Source organism: Nannospalax galili, unplaced genomic scaffold (assembly GCF_000622305.1).
Source record: "Nannospalax galili isolate Female #2095 unplaced genomic scaffold, S.galili_v1.0 scaffold10, whole genome shotgun sequence".
Taxonomy (NCBI): Eukaryota; Metazoa; Chordata; class Mammalia; order Rodentia; family Spalacidae; genus Nannospalax; species Nannospalax galili.
This window is the reverse complement of record NW_008331140.1, coordinates 6,738,137-6,759,456: the sequence shown is the minus strand read 5'-3', so window position 1 is coordinate 6,759,456 and position 21,320 is coordinate 6,738,137. Positions and strand designations below refer to the sequence as shown.

General features: G+C 37.8%; 1 protein-coding gene across 3 annotated transcripts in view; it reads left to right on the top strand.

Moving 5' to 3' along the window:
- Positions 1-17,516: 17,516 nt before the first annotated feature.
- Znf711 (zinc finger protein 711) overlaps positions 17,517-21,320 on the top strand; it is a 28,049-nt gene continuing 24,245 nt past the window's right edge. For 2 of the 3 annotated variants that reach the window (XM_008822535.1, XM_008822516.2), the window contains exons 1-3: positions 17,517-17,712; positions 20,472-20,727; positions 21,098-21,202. In XM_008822535.1, the coding sequence (XP_008820757.1) occupies positions 21,124-21,202 (79 nt within the window). In that variant the 5' untranslated portion in view covers positions 17,517-17,712; positions 20,472-20,727; positions 21,098-21,123. The remainder of the gene's footprint in view (positions 17,713-20,471; positions 20,728-21,097; positions 21,203-21,320) is intronic. The other variant, XM_008822526.2, reaches the window with a different exon arrangement.

The following is a 21,320-nucleotide window of genomic DNA, read 5'->3' as shown; positions in this document are numbered from 1 at the left end:
AAAAGAACAATCACGAACATGATCAAAGAACTTTAAGAAAACACAGACAAACAACTCAAAGAATTCAAAGAGGAAATACATAAACATATGATGGAAGCCCAAGAATATAAAAATATTTGGCTTAATGAAATATCAAAAACAATTCATAACTTGAAAAGTAAATTCACAAAAAAAGATAGAAATAGTGAAGAAAATCTAAGCAGAAATGAACATGGGATTGAAAGCATCAATAAACGAATTACAAGCAACAGGAGAAAGTCTCACAAGGAAAATGAATGAAATGGAAAGCAGAATATCAAAACTGGAGGATAAAGTTGAATATCTGGACTCTTTAAGTAAAGAATATGTAAAATTCAAAACAAAAAATACAGGAATGGAAAACTCAGGAAGGATGGGACAACATGAAATGCCCAAATATACAAATTATAGGCATACAAGAAGAAGACTCTCAGGCCAGTAGCATTGAACAGATCTTCAATAGGATTATAGAAGAAACCTTCCCTAATTTAAAGGAAAGGCATACCTACAGAGATTCAAAAAGGACATAGAACACCAATTAGATATGATGAGAATATAAAGTCCCCACAACATATTATAGTAAAAACATTAAATGTACAGGAGAAAGAGAGGGTACTGGACGCTATTAGAGAAAAACAACAAGTTACATATAAAGGAAAAGTCATCAGAATTACAGCTGACTTCTCAATGCAAACTATGAAAGCCAGAAGAGCCTGGACAAAAGTATTCCCACTTCTAAACAACCATGGATGTCAACCCCGAATACTTTATCCACCAAAACTATCTATCAAGGTCAAAGGAGAATGGAAAATGTTTCATTACATAAATACACTGAAAGAATTCACTGAGTATACCAAGAGGCGACAGAAAGAAAGCAAAGAAGGGTATAACAATGGAATCGCAAATTAGGGCCAAAACCAAAGAAATTTAAATGACAGTATCCAATAAACATTTTTCAATAATAATACTAAATATCAATGGCCTCACCTCCCCTGTCAAAAGACACAGGCTAGTGCAATGGATCAAGAAAGAAAACCAATGTTTTTGTTGTCTTCAAGAAACTCATCTCGCTTTCAAGGATAGACACTATTATAGGGTAAAAGGATGGAAAAAAATATCCAAGCAAATGGCCTTAAGAAACAAGCAGGTGGTTGCAATTCTAATATTTGAAAAAATAGACTTCAAATTAATAATTATCAGAAGAGATAAAAAGGGTTATTTCATTCTAATCAAAGGAACAATTAACCAAGAAGACATTACAATTATGAATATATATGCACCAAATTTTGGAGCATCCAATTTCATGAAACAGTACTCCAGGACTCTAAAATAGAGATTAACCCCAATTCAGTAACAGTAGGTGACTTTAATACCCCATATCTTCAATAGACAGGTCAACTGGACAGAGAATAAATAGACATCTGAATTAAATGACTTAGTACATGAAAGGGACCTAACAGACATCTACAGAATATTCCACCCAAGCACCAAAGAATACACTTTCTCCTTATCAGCCCATGTAAGTTATTCTAAAATTAACCATATTCTGGGGGTACAAAACAAATCTCAACAAATACAAAAAAATTGAAATAATTCAATGCCTCCTTTCAAACCACTGTGCAATAAAGATTATGATCAACATCAAAAGAACCTCTACTAACTACATGAACTCATGGAGATTAAACAACATACTCCTGAATGATGAATGGGTCAAAGACGAAATAAGGAAACAAATGAATGTTATCCTAGAACAAAATGAAAATTAGAATACATTACAACAAAACCTCTGGAACACATTAAAAGCAGTCCTAGGAGGGAACGTTTTAGCTTTTATTGCCTACATTAAAAAACCAGAAAGAGCACATGTAAACGATTTAACAGTACAACTCAAGATTCTGGAAAGACAAGAACAAACCAACCCCAATAGTAGATAAGAAGAAATAACAAAAGTCAGGGCATAAACTAATGAAATAGAAACAAAGAAAATTACACACACACACACACACACACACACACACACACAATGATTCTAAGAGCTGGTTCTTTGAAAGGTTAAACAAGATAGACAGACACTTAGCCCAGTTAACCAAAAGAAAGAAAGAGAAAATGCAAATCAACAAAGTTAGAGATGAAAGGGGAAACATCACAACAGACGCCAAATAATCCACAATATTGTAAAGGAATACATAAAAATCTATATTCTGGCGCTGGAGAGATGGCTCGGCAGTTGAGAACACTGGTTGTTCTTGCAGAAGACCTGGGTTCGAATCCCAGCACCCACATTGCAGCTAACAATTGTTCATAACTCCAGTTCCAGGGGGAATCTGACAGCCTCTTGTGTTCTCTGCAGGCATTGCACAACACGGTGCACTTACCTACATGCAGGCAATAAATATATAAACATAAAATAAAAATAATAAAATAAAATCTATATTCCATTATATTTGAAAACCTTAAAGAAATAGATGAATTTCTAAATCATGGTCACCTTTAAAGCTGAACCAAGAAGAGATCAGCAGCCTAAACAGACCCATAACAAATAAGAAAATTGAAACACTAATAAAAACTCTTATATAAAAAAATCCCAGGCCCAGATGGATTCCCAGCAAAATTCTATTAGACATTCAAAGAAGATCTACAATCAATAATGCTTAATTTATTAAAACAGATAAAAACAGTGTGAGAACTCCCAAACTCCTTCTGTGTAGCCAGTATTACTCTAATACCAAAACCAGGTAAAGATACAACAAAAAATAAAATTGTAGATCCATATTCTTAATGAACGTGGATGTAGAGATACTCAAATACTCACAAACTGCATACAGACATGTATCAAAAAGATCACTCACCATGATCATTCACTATGATCAACAACACACACCTGAATGATGAATGGGTCAAATAAGAAATTAAGAAAGAAATAAAAGTCATCCTGGAAGAAAATGAAAATGAGAACACAACAAAACCTCTGGAACACGTTAAAAGCAGTCCTAAGAGGGAAGTTTATAGCTCTTAGAGACTACATTTAAAAAATCAGAAAGAGCACATGTAAACGACTTAACAGTACAACTGAAGACCCTGGAAAGGCAAGAACAAACCAACCCCAAACCTAGTAGATGAGAAGAAATAACAAAGTCAGAGCACAAATTAATGAAATAGAAACAAAGAAAACAATACAAAAAAAATCAATGATTACAAGAGCTGGTTCTTTTTTTCAATATTTTATTATTTTTATTTTATGTGTATGAGTGTATTGCCTGCATGTATGTGAGTGCACCCATGTCGTGCAACACCGCAGAGGTCAGAAGAGGGCTTTGGAATCTCCTGGAACTGGAGTTAAGGATGGTATGTAGCTGCCATGTGGGTGCTGGGAACCGAACCTCAGTCCTCTGCAAGAGCAGCCAGTGCTCTTAACTGGTTTTTAAAGGTTAAACAAGATAGACCATTAGCCCAGTTAACCAAAAGAAAGAAAGAAAGAAAAAAAATCCACAGCACTGTAAGGGAATACTTTAAAAATCTATACTGCAGGGGCTAGAGAGATGGTTCAGTGCTTAAGAACACTGTTCTTGCAGAAGACCCAGGTTCAAATCCCAGCACCCACATGGTAGCTAACAACCGTCCGTGTAACTCCAGTTCCAGAAGATCCAACAGCCTCTCTGTCTTCCATGGGCATTGCATGACAAGTGTGCACTTACATGCAGGCATAACACTCATACACATGAAATAAAAATAACAAATAAAATAAAAAATCTATACTCCATTAAATTTGAAAATCTAAAAGAAATGGGTGAATTTCTAAATCATGGTCACAATTAAAGGTGAACCAAGAAGAGATCAGCAACCTCAACAGACCCATAACAAATAAGAAAATTGAAACATTAATACAAAACCTCCCAACTGAAAAAAGCCCAGGCCCAGATGGATTCACAGCAAAATTCTACTAGTCATTCAAAGAAGATCTACAACAATAATGCTTAAATAATAGAAATAGAGGGAGAAATAAACTCCTTCTATGAAGCCAGTATCACTCTAATACCAAAACCAGGTAAAAGTACAACAAAAAATAAAGCTATAGACCCATATCCTTAATGAACATAGATGCAGAGATACTCAACTACTCAACTAAATACTCACAAACAGCATACAGATACATATCAAAAAGATCACCATGATGAAGTCAGCTTTATTCCAGAGACACAGGGATGGTTCAATACACATAAGTCAATAAATGTCATAAATTATATAAATGGACTTAAAGACAAAAACCACATTGTCATCTCAATAGATGCAGAAAAGACCTTGACAAATTCCAACATATATTCATGTTTAAAATCCTAGAAGGAATTGGTCTTGATGGAACATACCTCAACATAATTAAAGCTATATACAACAAACCCATAGCCAACATCATCCTAAATGGAAAAAAAAAAACCTGAAAGCATTCCCATTAAAATCAGGAACCAGAGAGGGCTGTCCACTATCTCCACTCCCTTTCAATATAGTGCTTCAAATTCTTGCAAGAGCAATAAGACAAGAGTAGGAAAGTAAAGAAGTACAAATTGGAAAAGAAGAGGTCAAATTATCTCTATTTGCAGGTGACATATTATACATAAGAGATCCCAAAAATCAAACTAGAAAACTGTTAGAAACGATTAATATTTTCAGTAAAGTAGCAGGTTACAAAACCAACCTACAAAAATCAGTAGTCTTTCTTTATACCAATAACAAGAAATCAGTAAAAGCACTTGAGGAAACCCTCCCATTCACAGTAGTTTCAAAAAAATAATTTAGGAATAAACCTAAACAAAGACATTAAAGATTTCTAAAATGAGAAATTTAAATCTCTAAATAAAGAGACAGAGGAAGACACTAGGAGATGGAAAGACATGCTGTTCTCATGGATTGGTGGAATTAATATTAAAATGACCATTTTACCAAAAGCAATTTATAGATTCAGTGGAATCTGAAACAAAAAACTCATGACATTCTTCACAGAGAGTGAAAAAAATAATCCAAAAATTCATATGGAATCACAAAAGATCCCAGATAGCCAAAGCACTCTTGGAAAAAAAAGAACAACAGTGGAGGGGATCACCATACCAGATCTCAGATTATATTATAAAGCTATAGTCATAAAAACTGCATGGTACCACCACAAAAATAGACATGAAAACAATGGAACAAAATAGAAGACCCAAACATGAGTATATGCAATTTCAGCCACCTGACATTCGTCAAAGGTGCTAAGTACATACAATGGAGGAAAGACAGCATCTTCAACAAATTGTGCTGGCTAAACCGATCTCCACCTGCAGAAGAATGAAACTGGACCCTTATCTTTCACCCTGAAGAAAAGCCAACTCCAAATGGATCAAAGACCTCAATATAAAATCTGAAACTCAGAAACTGCTAGAAGAAAACACAGACAGCACCTTCCAAGATATAGGCATAGGAAAGTACATTCTAAATTAGACACCAGCTGCTCAGGCATTAAAGTCAACAATCAGTAACTGGGATCTCACTAAATTACAAAGCTCCTGTACAGCAAAAGAAACAACCAAGAAAGGGAAGAGGAAATCCACTGAGTGGTAGAAAAATCATTACCAGCTAAACATTCAACAGAAGATTAATATCCAGAATATACAAAGAACTCAAAAAGCAAAGAAATAAGAAAACAAACATTTCAATTAAAAGATAAGTGATAGACCTGCATGGAGAGTTCTCAAACAAAAAAATAAAATGGCTATAAATAACCTTAAAAAGTGCTCAACATCCTTAGTAATTAGAGAAATGCAGATAAAAAACCTCTTTAAGACTCCATCTTACCCTAGTAAGACTGGCTAAGATCAAGAGAACGAAAGACTCCAAATGCAGGAGAGTATATGAGAAAGAGGAATGCTCATTCACTGCTGTTGGGAATGCAAACTTCTGCAACACTATGGAAAGCAGTGTGGAGAACCCTCAAAAAACTAAAACTGAACCTACCATATGATCCTGTGATACCACTCCTTGGCATATACCCAAAGGACTCATCTCATACTGTAGAGATACCTGTATGTGCATATTTGTTGCTGCTATCTTCACAATAGCTAAGAAATGGAAACAACCTAAATGTCCTTGAACTGATGAATTGACAATGAAATTGTGGTACATTTACACAATGGAGTTCTACTCAGCAGTAAGAAAAGATGAAATTATGAGATTTACAGGTAAATGGGTGGAACTAGAGAGTATTATACTAAGTGAAGTAACACAAACACAGATAAGCAAGTGATGCATGTTCTCTCTCATTTGTAGATTGTAGCACACATCCCTTATATGTGAGTATATAAATTCTGAAGAAACACCAGGAGCCAGGAAAATGGAAAGGTTACATGGAGGTAAAGGAAAAGAAACAACCTGACAGGAGGCTACTACAGAACAGAGGTTACCAGGGTGTAGGTGAGGAAAGTGGGAGAGTTAAACAAGGAGGAGAGGAGGGAAAGACATGCAAGGGGCCATGGTGTGTGTGTGTGTGTGTGTGTGTGTGTGTGTGTGTGTATGTGTAGGGGAGGTTCAGGAGAAGGAGGATGGTGGGAGGTGGGTGTTATTGGAGGAAGGTGTGGATAATGTGGGTGCTGAGACTAGGGAGAGAGGAGGGAGGCCGGATGGGAGAAAAAAAGAATAGAGATGAATGAATCTTGGGGGCTAGGAAACCTATAGGGAAATGTGATGCCCTCAAAACCCCCTGAGAAATGCACATGCAGTGTCTGAACATTAGTGCATATTTATACCTGGTAGCTACTTGTCAAGTAACACAGTGCCAGACAGAAGAGACCTCCCTTTGAGGCATTGGGGAGGGTTACCCAGGAGACTCCAAAAATAACACAGGCTATTGCCAAACCTTTTGGTTATCTCCCAGAACTAGGAGATAAGCCCATACTGCAGAAGACAGGACATAGTATTGATACAGGACTTGAAACAATGGAGCAGGAACTGACCTGGAAGCCTTCTGAAGTTTGGCTATTATAATGCTTGATGATGATATGAAAACTGACAAGGGAGAAAAACAATCAATGGTCCAAACCAACCCTGAAACCTAATACCCAGTACTGCAAACTACTTGTATTGCTGCAGTAGTGGCACTGTTATCTGGGGGGTAATCAACAGCTATCTAATTGGACTTAAAGCCCTCTCAATGTGCCTGAACTCATGGGTGGTACTGTAAATTCAGCCAAATTCACATGACATGAGAGAACATAGAGCCTAGAGAAAACCGTATCTGTTTCATATCTCTAGACAAATGACATTTCTTTATTTAAATTTCATTTATTATTTTTATTTTATGTGTATGCGTGTATTGCCTGCTTGTATATAAGTGCACCTGTGTTGCACATTGCCCGCGGAGATCAGAAGAGGCTGTCAGATCCCCTGGGACTGGAGTTATGACAGCCGTTAGCTGCCATGTGGGTGTTGGGACTCGAACCCGGGTCTTCTGCAAGAACAACCAGTGTTCTTAACCACTGAGCCATCTCTCCAGTCCCTCAAATGACATTTCTTACTGTATGCTAAATATTAATCCTTATATTTACAAACACGCATACTGTACGCCACTCATCAAAGAAGCTTCTTTTTGCAACAGATGAAAGCTATTGTAGAATGGCACAACTGGTCAGATACATAGAACATATGGCTGAGAAATGCAAAGTACTAGGTAACACAGCTACAGTTGAACCTCTACACCTAAGGCTCATGGAACATAGAGAAACAAGGGGTAGAGAGAAAACTAGTGCATCCCTCAACTCTCACCAGTAAAGCTTTCTTATACAACAGAATGTGAGGCACACAGAAGTTCATGACTAATCAAGTTTTAAAGATTAAGAGATGGCATAGTGTAAGCTAGGACTCCTATATGGAACCTCACCTATCCACAGCTCAGAGACCCTTGTGGAAGAGGGGGCAAAAAGATTGTAAGAGCCAGGGCTGGTTCATTAACACAGGGAAGCACAGGCTTTCAGGCTACTGGAAGCTTGCACATGTGAACTTATGGCAATGGTGGTATTGAGCTCAGGACCTATGCCAACTCAGTTAAAAAATGGCCCGAATTGGAAGAGAGAAATAGGTGGCAGGCTGGCACTAGACTGGGAAATATTGGAAACTGATTATTGTTGGATGAGGGAGAATATGCCTTACATATGATCTCTAGATGGGCTGACTAGACTCCAGTGGACAAATTTACACTGAAGGACATTTGGGTACAAATTCATGAATGGATAGGACTTAACATGTATTGTGGAATACATGAGGTATGGTGGTATGGTGGGGAAATGGGGGGACATGGATGGGAGGGTCTAAATTTGACTAATAACTGTTGTATGAAATTACAAATTCTCAATAAAATATTTTTTAAATATATAAATAAAATAGACAAATGCTTCAGTAGACTAAGAAGGGGGGAAGATATGAAAATTACTGATGCAAAATCAGACAACAGAGCAGAAAAAGAATGAATTCTCCAGGTGTGATGGCCTATGCCTATAATCCTAGTATTCAGAGGCCAGCATGAAATATATAGTAAGTTCTGGGCTATCCACAGCTACATAATGAGTCTTTGTCTCAAAACAAAATAAAAAAACAAAGAAAGAATAAAAGAAAATAAAAATAGAAAAGAGGACATGTTTTGACTGTTAATATGTAATAGAATATCCATATAAATTTAAAACCTAGAAGAAATGGAAAGCTTTATTGGAAAATATACCTTACCATGGTTAAATCATAAAGAAATAGAAAACGTGAATAGGCTTTAATAGTAAGCAACAAGGTTGAACTGCCAAATAAAATGTATCTTGTGGAAGAAAAGCCCAGGACAACATGATTTCACTACAGAATTCTATCAAGAATTTAAGGAAGTAATACCTATTCTACTTAAAACATTCCAAAAAAAAGAGAAAACAAAGCTATTTTTCCAAATACATCTTCTAACACCAGCATCACTCTAATACTAAAGCCAGATAACAAGAGTTACAAAAATGAGGATAGAAAGTATAGGTCAGTGTTCTTGGACACAGAGGCAAAATTCCTCAACAAAATACTACCAAATCAGAGGCTAGAGAGAGAGTTGTCAGTAAACTGCTTGCTATGCCAACATGAGGGCTGGAGATAGATCCCTATAACTCATTTAACCAAAAATACAAATAAATGAATGTGGTGGTATTTCTAGAACTATCAAAGCAGAGATAGGGGGCTCCATAAGGTTTTGTGGCCAGCTAGGCTACCTACTTAGAGAGCTTCAGGCCAGTGAGGAAACCCTGTTTCAAATAAAAAGACCCTAAAGAAAAGTAGCCAGTTTCTTGGCTAAAAGTCAAAATGTCTATGGGCCTCATAGCAATATACTCTGTTCCAAAGGCCAAAAATGTCAAAAGTATTTGGGAACTTTTATCTAATCCCTAAAAGATTTTAGGGTTACCTCTTCAGAAGGGAGAATGTTAGAGTAGCAAAACTCCCAAGAAAAGAAAGTAAGAAAGAAAGATAGAAAAGGAAGGAAGGAAGAGAAAGAAAGAAAGAAAGAAAGAAAGAAAGAAGGGAAGAAAGAAAGAAAGAAAAAAAGAAAGAAAAAGAGTACACGAAGTTGTCAGAAAAAATGATGGGGCGATATGGGAAGTGTTGGAGGGGAGGGAGTGGGTGTGGATTTGATCAAAACACCTTACATGCATGTATGAAATTCTCAATAAAGTTTTTTTTAAGTTAAAAAAAATCAAGTTTCTACCTCCGAAGGTTCAGGGATCATTGTGGAAGAGTGAGCAGAAAGATTGTAAGTATCAGAAATGTTGGATGACCACAAGGAAATAGATTTTTCCATATAACTAATCAGTTACTCATATGAACTCACAGCAATGGTGACAGCATGTGCAAGTCCCATGCAAGCTCAAACTAGACAAAATCCCAGCACAGATGTGAGGAAGTGGGTAAGAAACCCCAAGCTCTACCTGAGGAAATACTGGCAATTGATGACTGCTAGGAGGGGGAGAGTCAGTCTCTTTCAAGGATGGGATCCTTGGTAGGTTACCAGGCTCCAGTGGATGTACCCACACTGAAAGGCATTTAGAGACACAAATTAGACTTTATAGACCATATACATAGTACATTATATTGGGTGGGGGCAATATGAGGAGGTAGAAATATTGGAGCATATCCAAATACTGCCAAATTATAATGTATGAAAATCACAAAAATTCAATACAAAATTTAAAAACAAAGCAATCAATTATGCAACAGCAACAATAGCAACCAAGGTGGATAATGCCTGAGAAATGACATCTGAAGTTGCCCTCTGGCCTTGGCATAGAGATGTTCATATGTGAATGCACACCCACATACTCATGTGCACCTGCACATACATGTGCATTCACAGAAACATATGCACCTGCACACATCTGAGCAGGTAGAGGTGCTTGCTCATAGTCCTGATGACTTGATTTCAATCCCTGGATCCTACAAAACGACAGGAGGGAGCTAACGCCCGAGAATTGTCCTCTGACTTCTACCTACAGGCATATGCACCTGCACACATCTGCACACACACACACACACACACACACACACAAATACTAACAAACCAAATCTTACTGCACATTAAAAGGTTTAGCCATGAAAATGTAGATTTCATTGTAGAAATGCAAAATGTTTCAACAGAATTCAATAAACATAACAAACTATATTGGTAGCCAGAAGACTAAAACCATATGGTTTATCTCAGTGGATGTAGAGAATGTATTTGATTAAATATCTTATAATCAAAATCTTGAACAAATTAGGCAAGAAATGAAGTACTTCAACATAGTAAAGGCCATTTCAAATAACTCAAAGGTTAATGGGGGAAAGCTGAAAGTTCTGTCTCTAAAATCTGGAACAACACGGGGATATCCACTTCAACCACTTTTATTCAACGCAATATTGGAAGTGTTAGCATAAAAAGCAGCCAGCAGAAAACAATACAAATATTCACAATGTTAGAGAGGAAATCAAAGAGTCACTGTCTGCAGGTGATGGATCTTATATGTTGAAAATTTTAAAGGTTCCACAAAAAATAATAGAAACCAAAACATGAATTCACCAAATGATGCATGATACAAAATCAATATGGATAAATCAGTAACATTATTATATGTGAGTAGCAGGTTACCTTCAATGGAAATCAATAAAGCAATTTATAATAGCTACAAAATATATCTAATAACTATTTTATGAAAAAGTGAAAGATCTCTACAATGAATCTTTCAAAATATTTTGTTATATTTATTTTATGTGTCTGAGTTTTATTGCTTGCATTATAGGTAGGTGTATCCATGTCATGTAGTGTTCGCAGAGGTCAGAAGAGGGTGTCGGATCCTCTGGAACTGGAGTTACGAATGGTTGTTAGCTGCCATGTGGGTGCTGGGAATTGAAGCCAGGCCCTCTGCAGGAGCAGCCAGTGCTCTTATCCACTGAGCCATCTCTCCAGTCCCTCTACAATGAATCTTACAAAACATTGGTGAAAGAAATTGAAGAGAACATATGCAAAACTATAAAAGAAAGTCATCGTATATTTGTGGATTAGAAGAATCAATATTGTTGAAACTCTGCACTACCCAAAGTATACTATGGACTCAATGTAAGCCTGGTCAAAATACCAATGGCTTTCTTCACATAATGAGAAAAGAACCATCTTTCAATTTAAATAAAAGCACAAAACATCTTCTTTAGCCAAAGTCACACCTACCAGAAAGAATCACACATGGGAAATTACACTACCTAATTTCTAACTACAGTACAAAGCTGCAGTAATGAAAACAGCATTGTGCTGACATATATACAGCCACAGACACCAATAGAACAGAATAGACAATCAAGATCTAAATCTACAACATGTGTAACCATCTAAATTTCAACAAAGATAAGAATACACAATGGATACAGACAATCTTTTCATCAAATAGCTCTGGGAAAATATAGTATCCATGCAGAGAAAAATGAAAGTAGACCCCATATTTCAACAGTTATATTAAAATCAAAATGGATTAAATACTTAAATATAAGACTTGAAGATATGAATTACTAGTTAAAGGTATAGGGCCAACCCTTCAGGACATTGGAATGAGCAAAGAGTTTTCAAAGCAAAAGCTGAACAACAAAGGAAATAATCAATGGAGTGAAGAGATCCCCTAAAATAAAGGAGAAAATGGGGGCGGGGTTAGAGATGGCTCAGTGGTTAAGAGCACTGGCTGCTCTTGTACAGGACCCGGGGTCGATTCCCAGCACCCACATGGCAGCTAACAGCCATCTGTAACTCCAGTTCCAGGGGATCCAATGCTCTCTACCAATCTCCATGGGCGTTGCATGACACAGGTGCACTTACCTACATGCATGCAATATTCTCATACACATAAAATGAAAATAATAAATAGAATAATTTTTAGAAGGAAAAAACAATTTCAAACAATACAATTAATAATTGGTTGATACCCAAAATATACAGGAAACTCTAAGAACTCAGTAGCAAAAAATAAAATCTATGACACTTCCATAAATACACACTAGGTACTCAGATCATATTTTATTCATCCCCTCTGTACAGCTTTATTTTACCTTCCTCCTTTGGCCTTTCTGTATCTCTGAGAGTCTGCCTTTTACTTCCATGTCACTTTTCCTCTCTAAATTCTACATATGAGAGAAAATTTGCAATGCTTGTTTTGGTGAAATTGGTTTATTTCACTTAACATAATGACCTTCAGTCCCATCCATTTGCCTGTAAATAGCTGTTCTTTACAGCTAAATAAAACCCAGTTATATGCAGTTGAGTCAAGCTGTTATTAACTTAAAATGGAGTGTTATATGACAATTGATTTTCTCATGGTTTAAAACATCATAGAAAAGGAATCAAAACGTCACTTTAAAAAAGAAATCAGCCGGGCGTGGTGGCACACGCCTTTAATCCCAGCACTTGGGCGGCAGAGGCAGGTGGATCTCTGTGAGTTCGAGGAGCCTGGTCTACATAGTGAATTCCAGGACAGCTGGGGCCATAGGGAGACCCTGTCTCAAAAAGACGAAAAAAAAAAAAAAGAAATCAAAGAATCACAAAAGAAGACAAGAGAGGAGTAATGGAACAAAAGAAGTAAAAGACAGAATATAATTTTAAAAATGATAATAGGAGTCATTCCTTATTAGTAATTACTTTAAAGTAAATGATTAAACTCCCCCACTCAAAGGACATAGTATGTTTCAATGGTTTAAAACCAACCAAAAATAGTTAAACCGAAAATAAACATTCAAATACATGCTGTCTTCAATAGACTAGTTTTAAAGATACACATACACTGAAAATTAAGGAATGGGGAAGGATAGTCCACATAAATGTTAACAAAAGGTAAGCAGGGGTAGCTAAACGTTTATCAGACAAAATACAATTAAAAAGAAACCTGTCATCTGAGAGAAAGAAGGTCGATATAACTATTATAAATACATATGCACCCTACATCAAAGCACCTAATATATAAAGCAAATATTAGCAAAACTAAAGGAAGAAATATCGGCAATATGATATTACCTTTATTACCTCACTTTCACTAGTAAGTAGACCATCCAGAGAAAAATATCAATAAAGAAACAGAGGTCTTAAATAACATTTTAGGTCAAATGAATGCATCAGACAGATGCAGAATGTCCCACCCAAGAGTGACAAGCTGCACATTTGTCTCCAGTGCACTGAGAATATTGTCCAGGATAGACTGCACGTTAGGTCACAGAACAAAATTTTTCAATATTTTTGATTATTTGAGGATCTCATAGAATGCATCTTGATGACATTCAGACCCTGTGCCCCATCTCCATTCCTACCTTTCTTACCCCCCCCAAATTCATGTCCTTTATTATTATTGTTTTAAGGTCCATGGAGTCTAATCTGCATCCCCAAATGCCCTTTTGTGTGGGTTTATCCCCTGAAGCCTGGTCAAATTATTGAAATCTCACTCTTAAGCTGACTTTCCCTCTCCCAATATGTATCAATTGCCTATAGTTTCCCAGCTAGAGCTGGGGCTTCTTGCACACCTCCTTCATCAGCTCTCTCATCATCCTGGGGATATTTGGTTGCACTGAAATAGTTTACAAATGGGAAATTATCCTAAACTGTTGAGCTCTTTTCACTATTCCTAATTTTCAAAGTATGTAAGTTGATGTTCTATGTATACAAGAAAAATGCCATCCACTAAGGTTTTAGTTTGGAGTAGGACATCTCTCTCTCACTAGGATCCTGACTCAGGGTCATCAATTTTTATATTCAATATGTTTCCATTACTCACTGTTACTATTAAGTTCTGAAGCTTCTGTTTACTCTTGATATGCTTACATTAGTCTTTGAAAATTTTCCCTTTGACAGAACAAAATGACAAATACCACGTCTTATTCATTTCCTACATGAAATCTGGTGTTAGCTATTTACCTCAAGGTTTCCTTGTACTTTTTAATGGATGATAGTATTTAGACTTTTGTGTGTAATTTGTATTTTTTTCTTTTAGTCTATTTTAAAAGAAAAACTCGTATTTTTCAATGTTAATTTAGTTTTATTATAATGTTACTTAAACATGAATAACGATGAAGAAATAGGGGTGCTAGGTTTTTGACGCTTACAGAATTATAAAACAGAAAAATAAACCCACAATGAACTAACAGCATTAATTTAATATCAAGTATTATGGCATTTTGATGAAACTAAATTGTAGCTAACATGTGAACATAACTTCAGGGTATATTGAATGTGGTTTGCCCTATTGTATACTATGGGATGACTCACTCCATCCCTCTAACCACCAAGACATTTTATTATGTTGAGCACCCTGGGTAGAACAATATAATTTCCAAATGAAGTCTGGTTCTTTTATTTCAAATCATCCCAGAACAATTAAAATAGCATTATCTAGTATCTATGTGTTTGTAAATAGAAATATAAATATGAGTGTTGATGATGTATGGCAGTATTCACTTTTAAAGCGTTCTTCTAGATGGCCCAGAATATGCTTATGTTCATTCATTTTGTATTATTCTGTGGGAGTTGCCTAGGTTACAGTGAAAGCAAGAGGAGGAATACAGTTCATACATGAGATTCAGTTTAAAGAGAATATAGCTGATGACAAACTGTGACTCCAAAATCATTTAAGAAAAAAGAGACAGCAATATTTGGTTTCTAAATGTACCGTAGCAATACACTATTAGTTGGCTGAGATTACGGAGGAAAGCAGAGGGAATGAACAATCTATAAAACAAAGAAAGCTATAAATTATAGAGTTTATAGAAGCTAATTAATATTACCAGTCATGATGCTAATATGAAGCTACAGAAGCACTAAAATCATGTACATATAAACAACATTTATTATTTTTAAAAACAAGCACAAAAATCTATGAATGTTTTTCTTCCACGCAGTAGTCAGTTTCTTCCTTTAACTACTTTCTATGTTTTGATTTGATTTTTAAATTTCGTTCTGTCTTGGGAAACTGGGTTCTACAGCAGAGAAATAAGTCAGAAGAGTACTGCCATGGTCCTATTTGGTGAGAGCTTCAAGGGGAGTGAGATGCAATTTGAGGCATTTTTCTGACTTCAAATTTTTTTATTTGGGGATTTCATGACTAAATAGACAAAAGGGAACTACTTAGCAGTGTTGCAGCAATGAAATAAGAAGGGCTGCAAATCTGAACAAAGTACACTGCTAGAAATGGGAGGAGGGTGGGGGAATTCTACAGATGTTAAGGTAGAATTCTCAGGACATTTTGATTGACCAGATGTTTAAAAGAGAACAGCATGGATGAACGTCAGGTTTTAAAAGTTATCTACTACGATGCTACCATTCACAAACGTGATTAATATAAAAAGAAACTCTTCTTTTTCAAGTTTCTTTTAGTATTCAGTTGGAGCTGTCACTGGGAAAAAGTCATTAAATGTTGGGCAAGGTACTCAATACAGACATTATCATATATACACTATGATAATAACTCTAAGAAAGAAAATAAAATTGTAAATAAATAATAGCTAAAATGATGGGCAAACCAGAGACCACAGGCCAGATCTGAACTGCTACCATTTAAAAAGATATTCTGCAACTACGAAGAGATTTACATTTTTAGCTAGTTAAAAAAACAAAAATAATATTTTCATAACATTGATAAACAATAAAATGTACATAAGAAGGTCTATAAAGTTCTACTAGAACGCAGTCTCGCTTGCAGAGTTGAGTAGTTGTAATAGGGGCCTCCACAAAATATGTGGTAGCCCTCCAAAATATCTTCTTGGGCTTGGTACATAGTTCCGTAGTAGAGTGCTTGCCTAGATTCTGGAAAGATTTATCGTCCTCTTTTTTTTTTTTTTTTTAAAAAAAAAAAAAAAAAAAAAAAAAAAAAAAAAAAAAGAAGAATATTTACCACTATTTAAAAGTAAAATATTTACTACCTGCCCTTGACAGAGAAAGAGCATTGCCTTCTTGTCTTCTGAATCTGATACAACACTTTTATATCTTCTGTAATTCTCTACATCTAGATGTATATTGTTACAGAGACCTGGAAAAAGTATCTAAATAATCTAGGATAAACTATCTAAATAATCTAGAAGAATAACATCACTTGTTGGAGAATATTTAAATTATTAACACAATGATGAGTTATTGTCCCCCCCCCTAAGGATCACGTCCTGTCCCTGCTTAGATTCCAAATGATCATACATTTAAGGCTCAATTCTCAGAACATTAGACATGTTGCAAATGCAATCTAGTCCCCACCTCCTTTTCTATAACAGCTCATCACTTTTTGCTCCACATCAACCAAAAATTTCACCTTTCTACTTTTGCAGACAAGAGCTGAAAGTGACATATTCATTTAGTGTTCGGTTCATTCATGTCCCTTGTCTACTTTTTTCCTTCATTCTTTTCCTTCATTATTTTGTACTTTCTTCATCAAATTAGCCACCGTTAGAAAATATAAAAGGAGTGAGTGAAGAGGAAGAGGGAGGGAAATTGCCAAATATACACAGATATATTGGTGGTCAGTCGTTTTGTCAAGTCCTCCAGGGTAGGACTGGTATACATCTATATCTATATATATCTATATAGATATAAATTAGATATAGATATAGACATAGATGATACAGATATATATATCCATATATGACATGTGTACACACACACACACACACACACACATATAAAACATTTTAAATGCCAACCAACGTTCACTGGAGGTTTCGCGACTGGTCCTCTTCTTCTTCGTTTCTTTTGGGAAACCTGGAAAACAGAAAATCTTCCCACGGAAACTCCTCAGGGACGTCCCAAGATCCGAGCTTGCGCACTTGGACTCCACCAGCGTCGCAGCCTTCGCTGCTAGTCCGCGGGGTCTCCCAGCACAAACCCAGCGCGGGCTCCACGGTTGGCCTCGCGCGCGCGTGCGCGCACTCCCCCTTGGCCCCCTACCCTGCAGCAAGGGTAGCGTGACGTAATGCAACCTCAGCAGTAGGAACGTTATAAAGAAGAACCAGGCGGCGCGCCTCCCAGACGCAGAGTAGCCTGTGATTGGCTCGGACCACGGAACCTCGGAAACCCGACTGTGAGGACCTTACGGCTGCACAGCTGCCGCCCCCCGCAGCCGTTGAGAGCGGTTGTCGGGCTGCCGGTGGCGGGGAAGGCGGCGGCGGCCCTGACAGGTAAGGAGACCCCTCCGGGGCGGCTCGGGCAAGTGGCTTCCCAGCGCTCGGCGCGTCTCGGTGAGGGGAGAGGCTCCCACCCGGCGGCGAGGAGGGCGCGGGGAACAATGGAAGTGGCGTCTAGTCCCCGGTGTTAGCTCAGCTGCCGGCGCCAGGTTTGCCCCCTTGGCCGTCATCAGGGGCGGGAGGAACGGAGGGGAGTGAGGGGCTCCCCTCCGCCAGGCCCCTCTTCCCCTAGCCAGAGCCCCGGGGGCGGGAGCCGTCGTTGAGGCCGTCGGTGGTTTAGGGTGACAGGAAAATGGCGGAAAACAAAACGGTTGAGAATGCGGTGTCCCCTTGGCATCATCTCTCAGCGAACCCCCAACCCGTGTCGTCTCTCGGGCGTCGGCCTAGGACTGGCGACCCTTGACAGAGCCTCGGGGGTGGCGGAGGGACCTCGGCGGCCGGGGGAATGCGGGGGTTGGGGTCGGCCGTGACGGGGAGCGGCGCGGGAGCCGTCAGAGCGGCTCCGGGTGGGGGGTGCTGTGTGCGGCACTGTCACCTCCCCTGGAACACCACCATTTTGGTTGCCGGCTGGCTCCCACGTACGGCGGGGCCTCTAGAGCTGAGGTTGTTGAGAGGCTGGGTGGCGCGGCCAGGCGCGGCGAGGGTAGCGAGCGCTGCACCACCGGAGAGCTGGGCTGACTGCGCTCCCCCGCCAGCCAGCGCCCGCCCGCACCGCCTGCGCCCCGCCAGCGCCCTGCCGGCGCCCGCTGCCCCCGGCGCCCGCCGCCTGCCTTCTCTTGTTCTGGCTCCCCGGAACCCGTGCCATGGGGACCATCCCACAGGGCACGTGTGTGCGTGCAGCTGGGAAGGGCGGAAACTTGGCGTGGCCGTGGGAAAGGGGCACTTGCAGGGAGGGAGCTGCGTCCAGAGCTGCAATGTTGCCACTTGCCAGGGCTCCTTTGTCTGTCTGCAAATACTACTTTCCAATCCTCCTGCTCTTCCGCCTTCCCAGCCTCTGCTATCCTTCACCAGGTTGACATCACCGAGAGCCTTGCTCCTGAAGGAGCTGGGTAGGGGAGACAGATGCGAGTAAAATCGGATTTTTGTGATTTCTGCTTCCCGTGCATTGGTGGTAGCAAGATGTTTACTTGAAGCATACTTGCTTTTCCTCGGTTCAGTAGGCATGTGTGATACACTCTTGGGAAGACCGAGCACCTTAGCTGGTTTACTAATCCCACACTGCTGGTGCCTTACCTTATTTATTATTGAGCTCATTGAAACTTCCTGTAGGTGAAAAAGCATTGTATTTGATGTCTTTGCTATTCAGACAGTGTGGTACCTCCCATACTTGCACTATATGTTGTCATTCTCAAACTTCAGTGAGGGCTAGGGCAGATTTTCCTGTATGGATTTGGCAAGAATAAACCTTGCCCTTGGTGATTCCTTACAAAATGAGTGGTTTTAAAAACGTTAATTTAGAGAAGATTTTGACTTAGTCCAGTCATCAGATTCTAAGTGTAATAACATTTTTGCATCATGGTAGGTTTTTTTTTTTTTTTTTTTTTTTTTTTTTCCAGTGGCATCCCTTTGGCTGCTCTTCAGATAAACACAGATTTGAGTAGAGGAGCTTTTCACAGCCTCACTCTACAAGTTGAAGAGTAAAGAAAAACACTCTTAAGATGTGCAAGAGATTCGGTTTGCCATGTCTTAAAGTATCTAATTTTATTTTTACAATAGGTAAACAACATTTCCCAAAGACAGTGCTTTGTTTTTGAAGGAAAATAAAAGAAAGTTTACAAAACATAAGAAAATCTACAGTTTCTTCAAACCACTCCTGTAAAAGGTGATTAACAAATTACTTACCCTTTGATTTAGTAATTAAATAAATTTTTAACGCATTTTAAGATATTTGTAATTGCTCTATTAGCTATGTGATGAAGGAAGGAAATGATAAAATTTAAGTTCCTGTAGTACAGTTTTAAGTTTTAAAACCATGTCTTTATGGCATTCTACTTTAAATGTACGAACATACAAGTAATTTATTGCGAATTCTGTTGGTATCTTGTCCTCATTTTGAATTACAGCAAGACAGAAAACAATAACCCATTTGATAATTTTTTTTTTTAAAAAAAGCTAAGAAGTTCCAAAAAATATCTAACTTTTCTCCCATACAGTTTTACGTGAATTCTTTTGGTGGACTGAAACATTATCCACTGATATAGCCTATGTTTGTGTACAAAGTATACAGCTCACATGTTTATAAGAAGTTTCTCTCAGACTCTTTTGATTGTTGTATACCTACAGAGCTTTACAGCAGGGGAAAAATCTTAGCCATATGCCACTGTTTCTTAAGAAATGATTTTGTTTTAGTAGCATCTTGCTAAAATTTTCTTTAAGGATGCAATCTCATCTTTTGTGTAATATAGCTCAATTTATTTTTAAATAGTAGGTGAAAATAAGATAAATACTTTCTAAAATTTACACACTTTTGCTTATTTGGCTAGAATCTTTTGTTGGGAGGGGCAAAGCACATGTGTAATTATAAGTAATATACTGAGTGACTACGTCTGACATTCTGTTCCATATTGTCTGATTATATTACTATAGGAAGCGAGACAGGTTGAGCCCTTGCATTCAAAGCTGTTAAGAGAACAGCATGGTTTTATTAATCATTACTGAAAAAAAATCGGTTGTACAATTGTAAGTAGATGATGCTCTGAGAGACAATTTGCTAAATGTTTTAATGTGATTGATCTTATCTTTGCCATATTTAGGAAGCAGTCATGTTTCACGAGTCCTCAAAACTGTGAGACAAGAAAATATAGTAGAGGGAGGCCAGAAGTCCTTACTGGTTCAAAGAACTCCAGGGAAACTGGGATAGAACATTTTACATTATAAGTAGAAACCCAGGAGCCAGAGGTGAATACGAGTTTATCTGCAGAGCTCCGCTGCAGGGCTGATCTGGGTCTGGAAGAAATGGATGAGAGCCACTGGATGAAATTCACTAATACTAGACATCTGAGTCCTCTAGTAATGTATAAATATCCCAACTATTATCTGTTGTCATCCTGTTCTTTTTATTTATACCCTATTTTTAACTGGACTTCAGTCCTGCAGTTTTGTTCCTTTGCTTGTTTTTAATTTCTATGGACCATCACCATAACTGTGTCTCATTTTCCATTATCCTGGCTTTACTTCCACCTGCCCCTTCTTTTTATGTATGATTGTCACATAAAGCATTGAAGAAAAATTTGAGGTGTTTTTTGTTGTTGTTGTTTTCTTTTGTAATGAGCTTTGCATACCTGGTTGAAAGGCATATATTCAATTGTGCTTTTTCTCAAAACAATAGACTTTGATATAAATGTACTTAAAGTCTTTTTATAAAACCTTTGTTTTACAGATACTTGTAAACAAACTTTGTTAATTATGGATTCAGGTGGTGGAAGTCTTGGATTGCACACAACAGACTCTAGAATGGCCCATACCATGATTATGCAGGATTTTGGTAAAGCATTTTCTTTGTTATTATTTTCTTTTTTAAGTGAGAACATATTTAAAAATGGAAGTGGAATTACAGTAAAATATTCTTTTACAGTAAAATATTCTAGGAAAATAAATCTTTA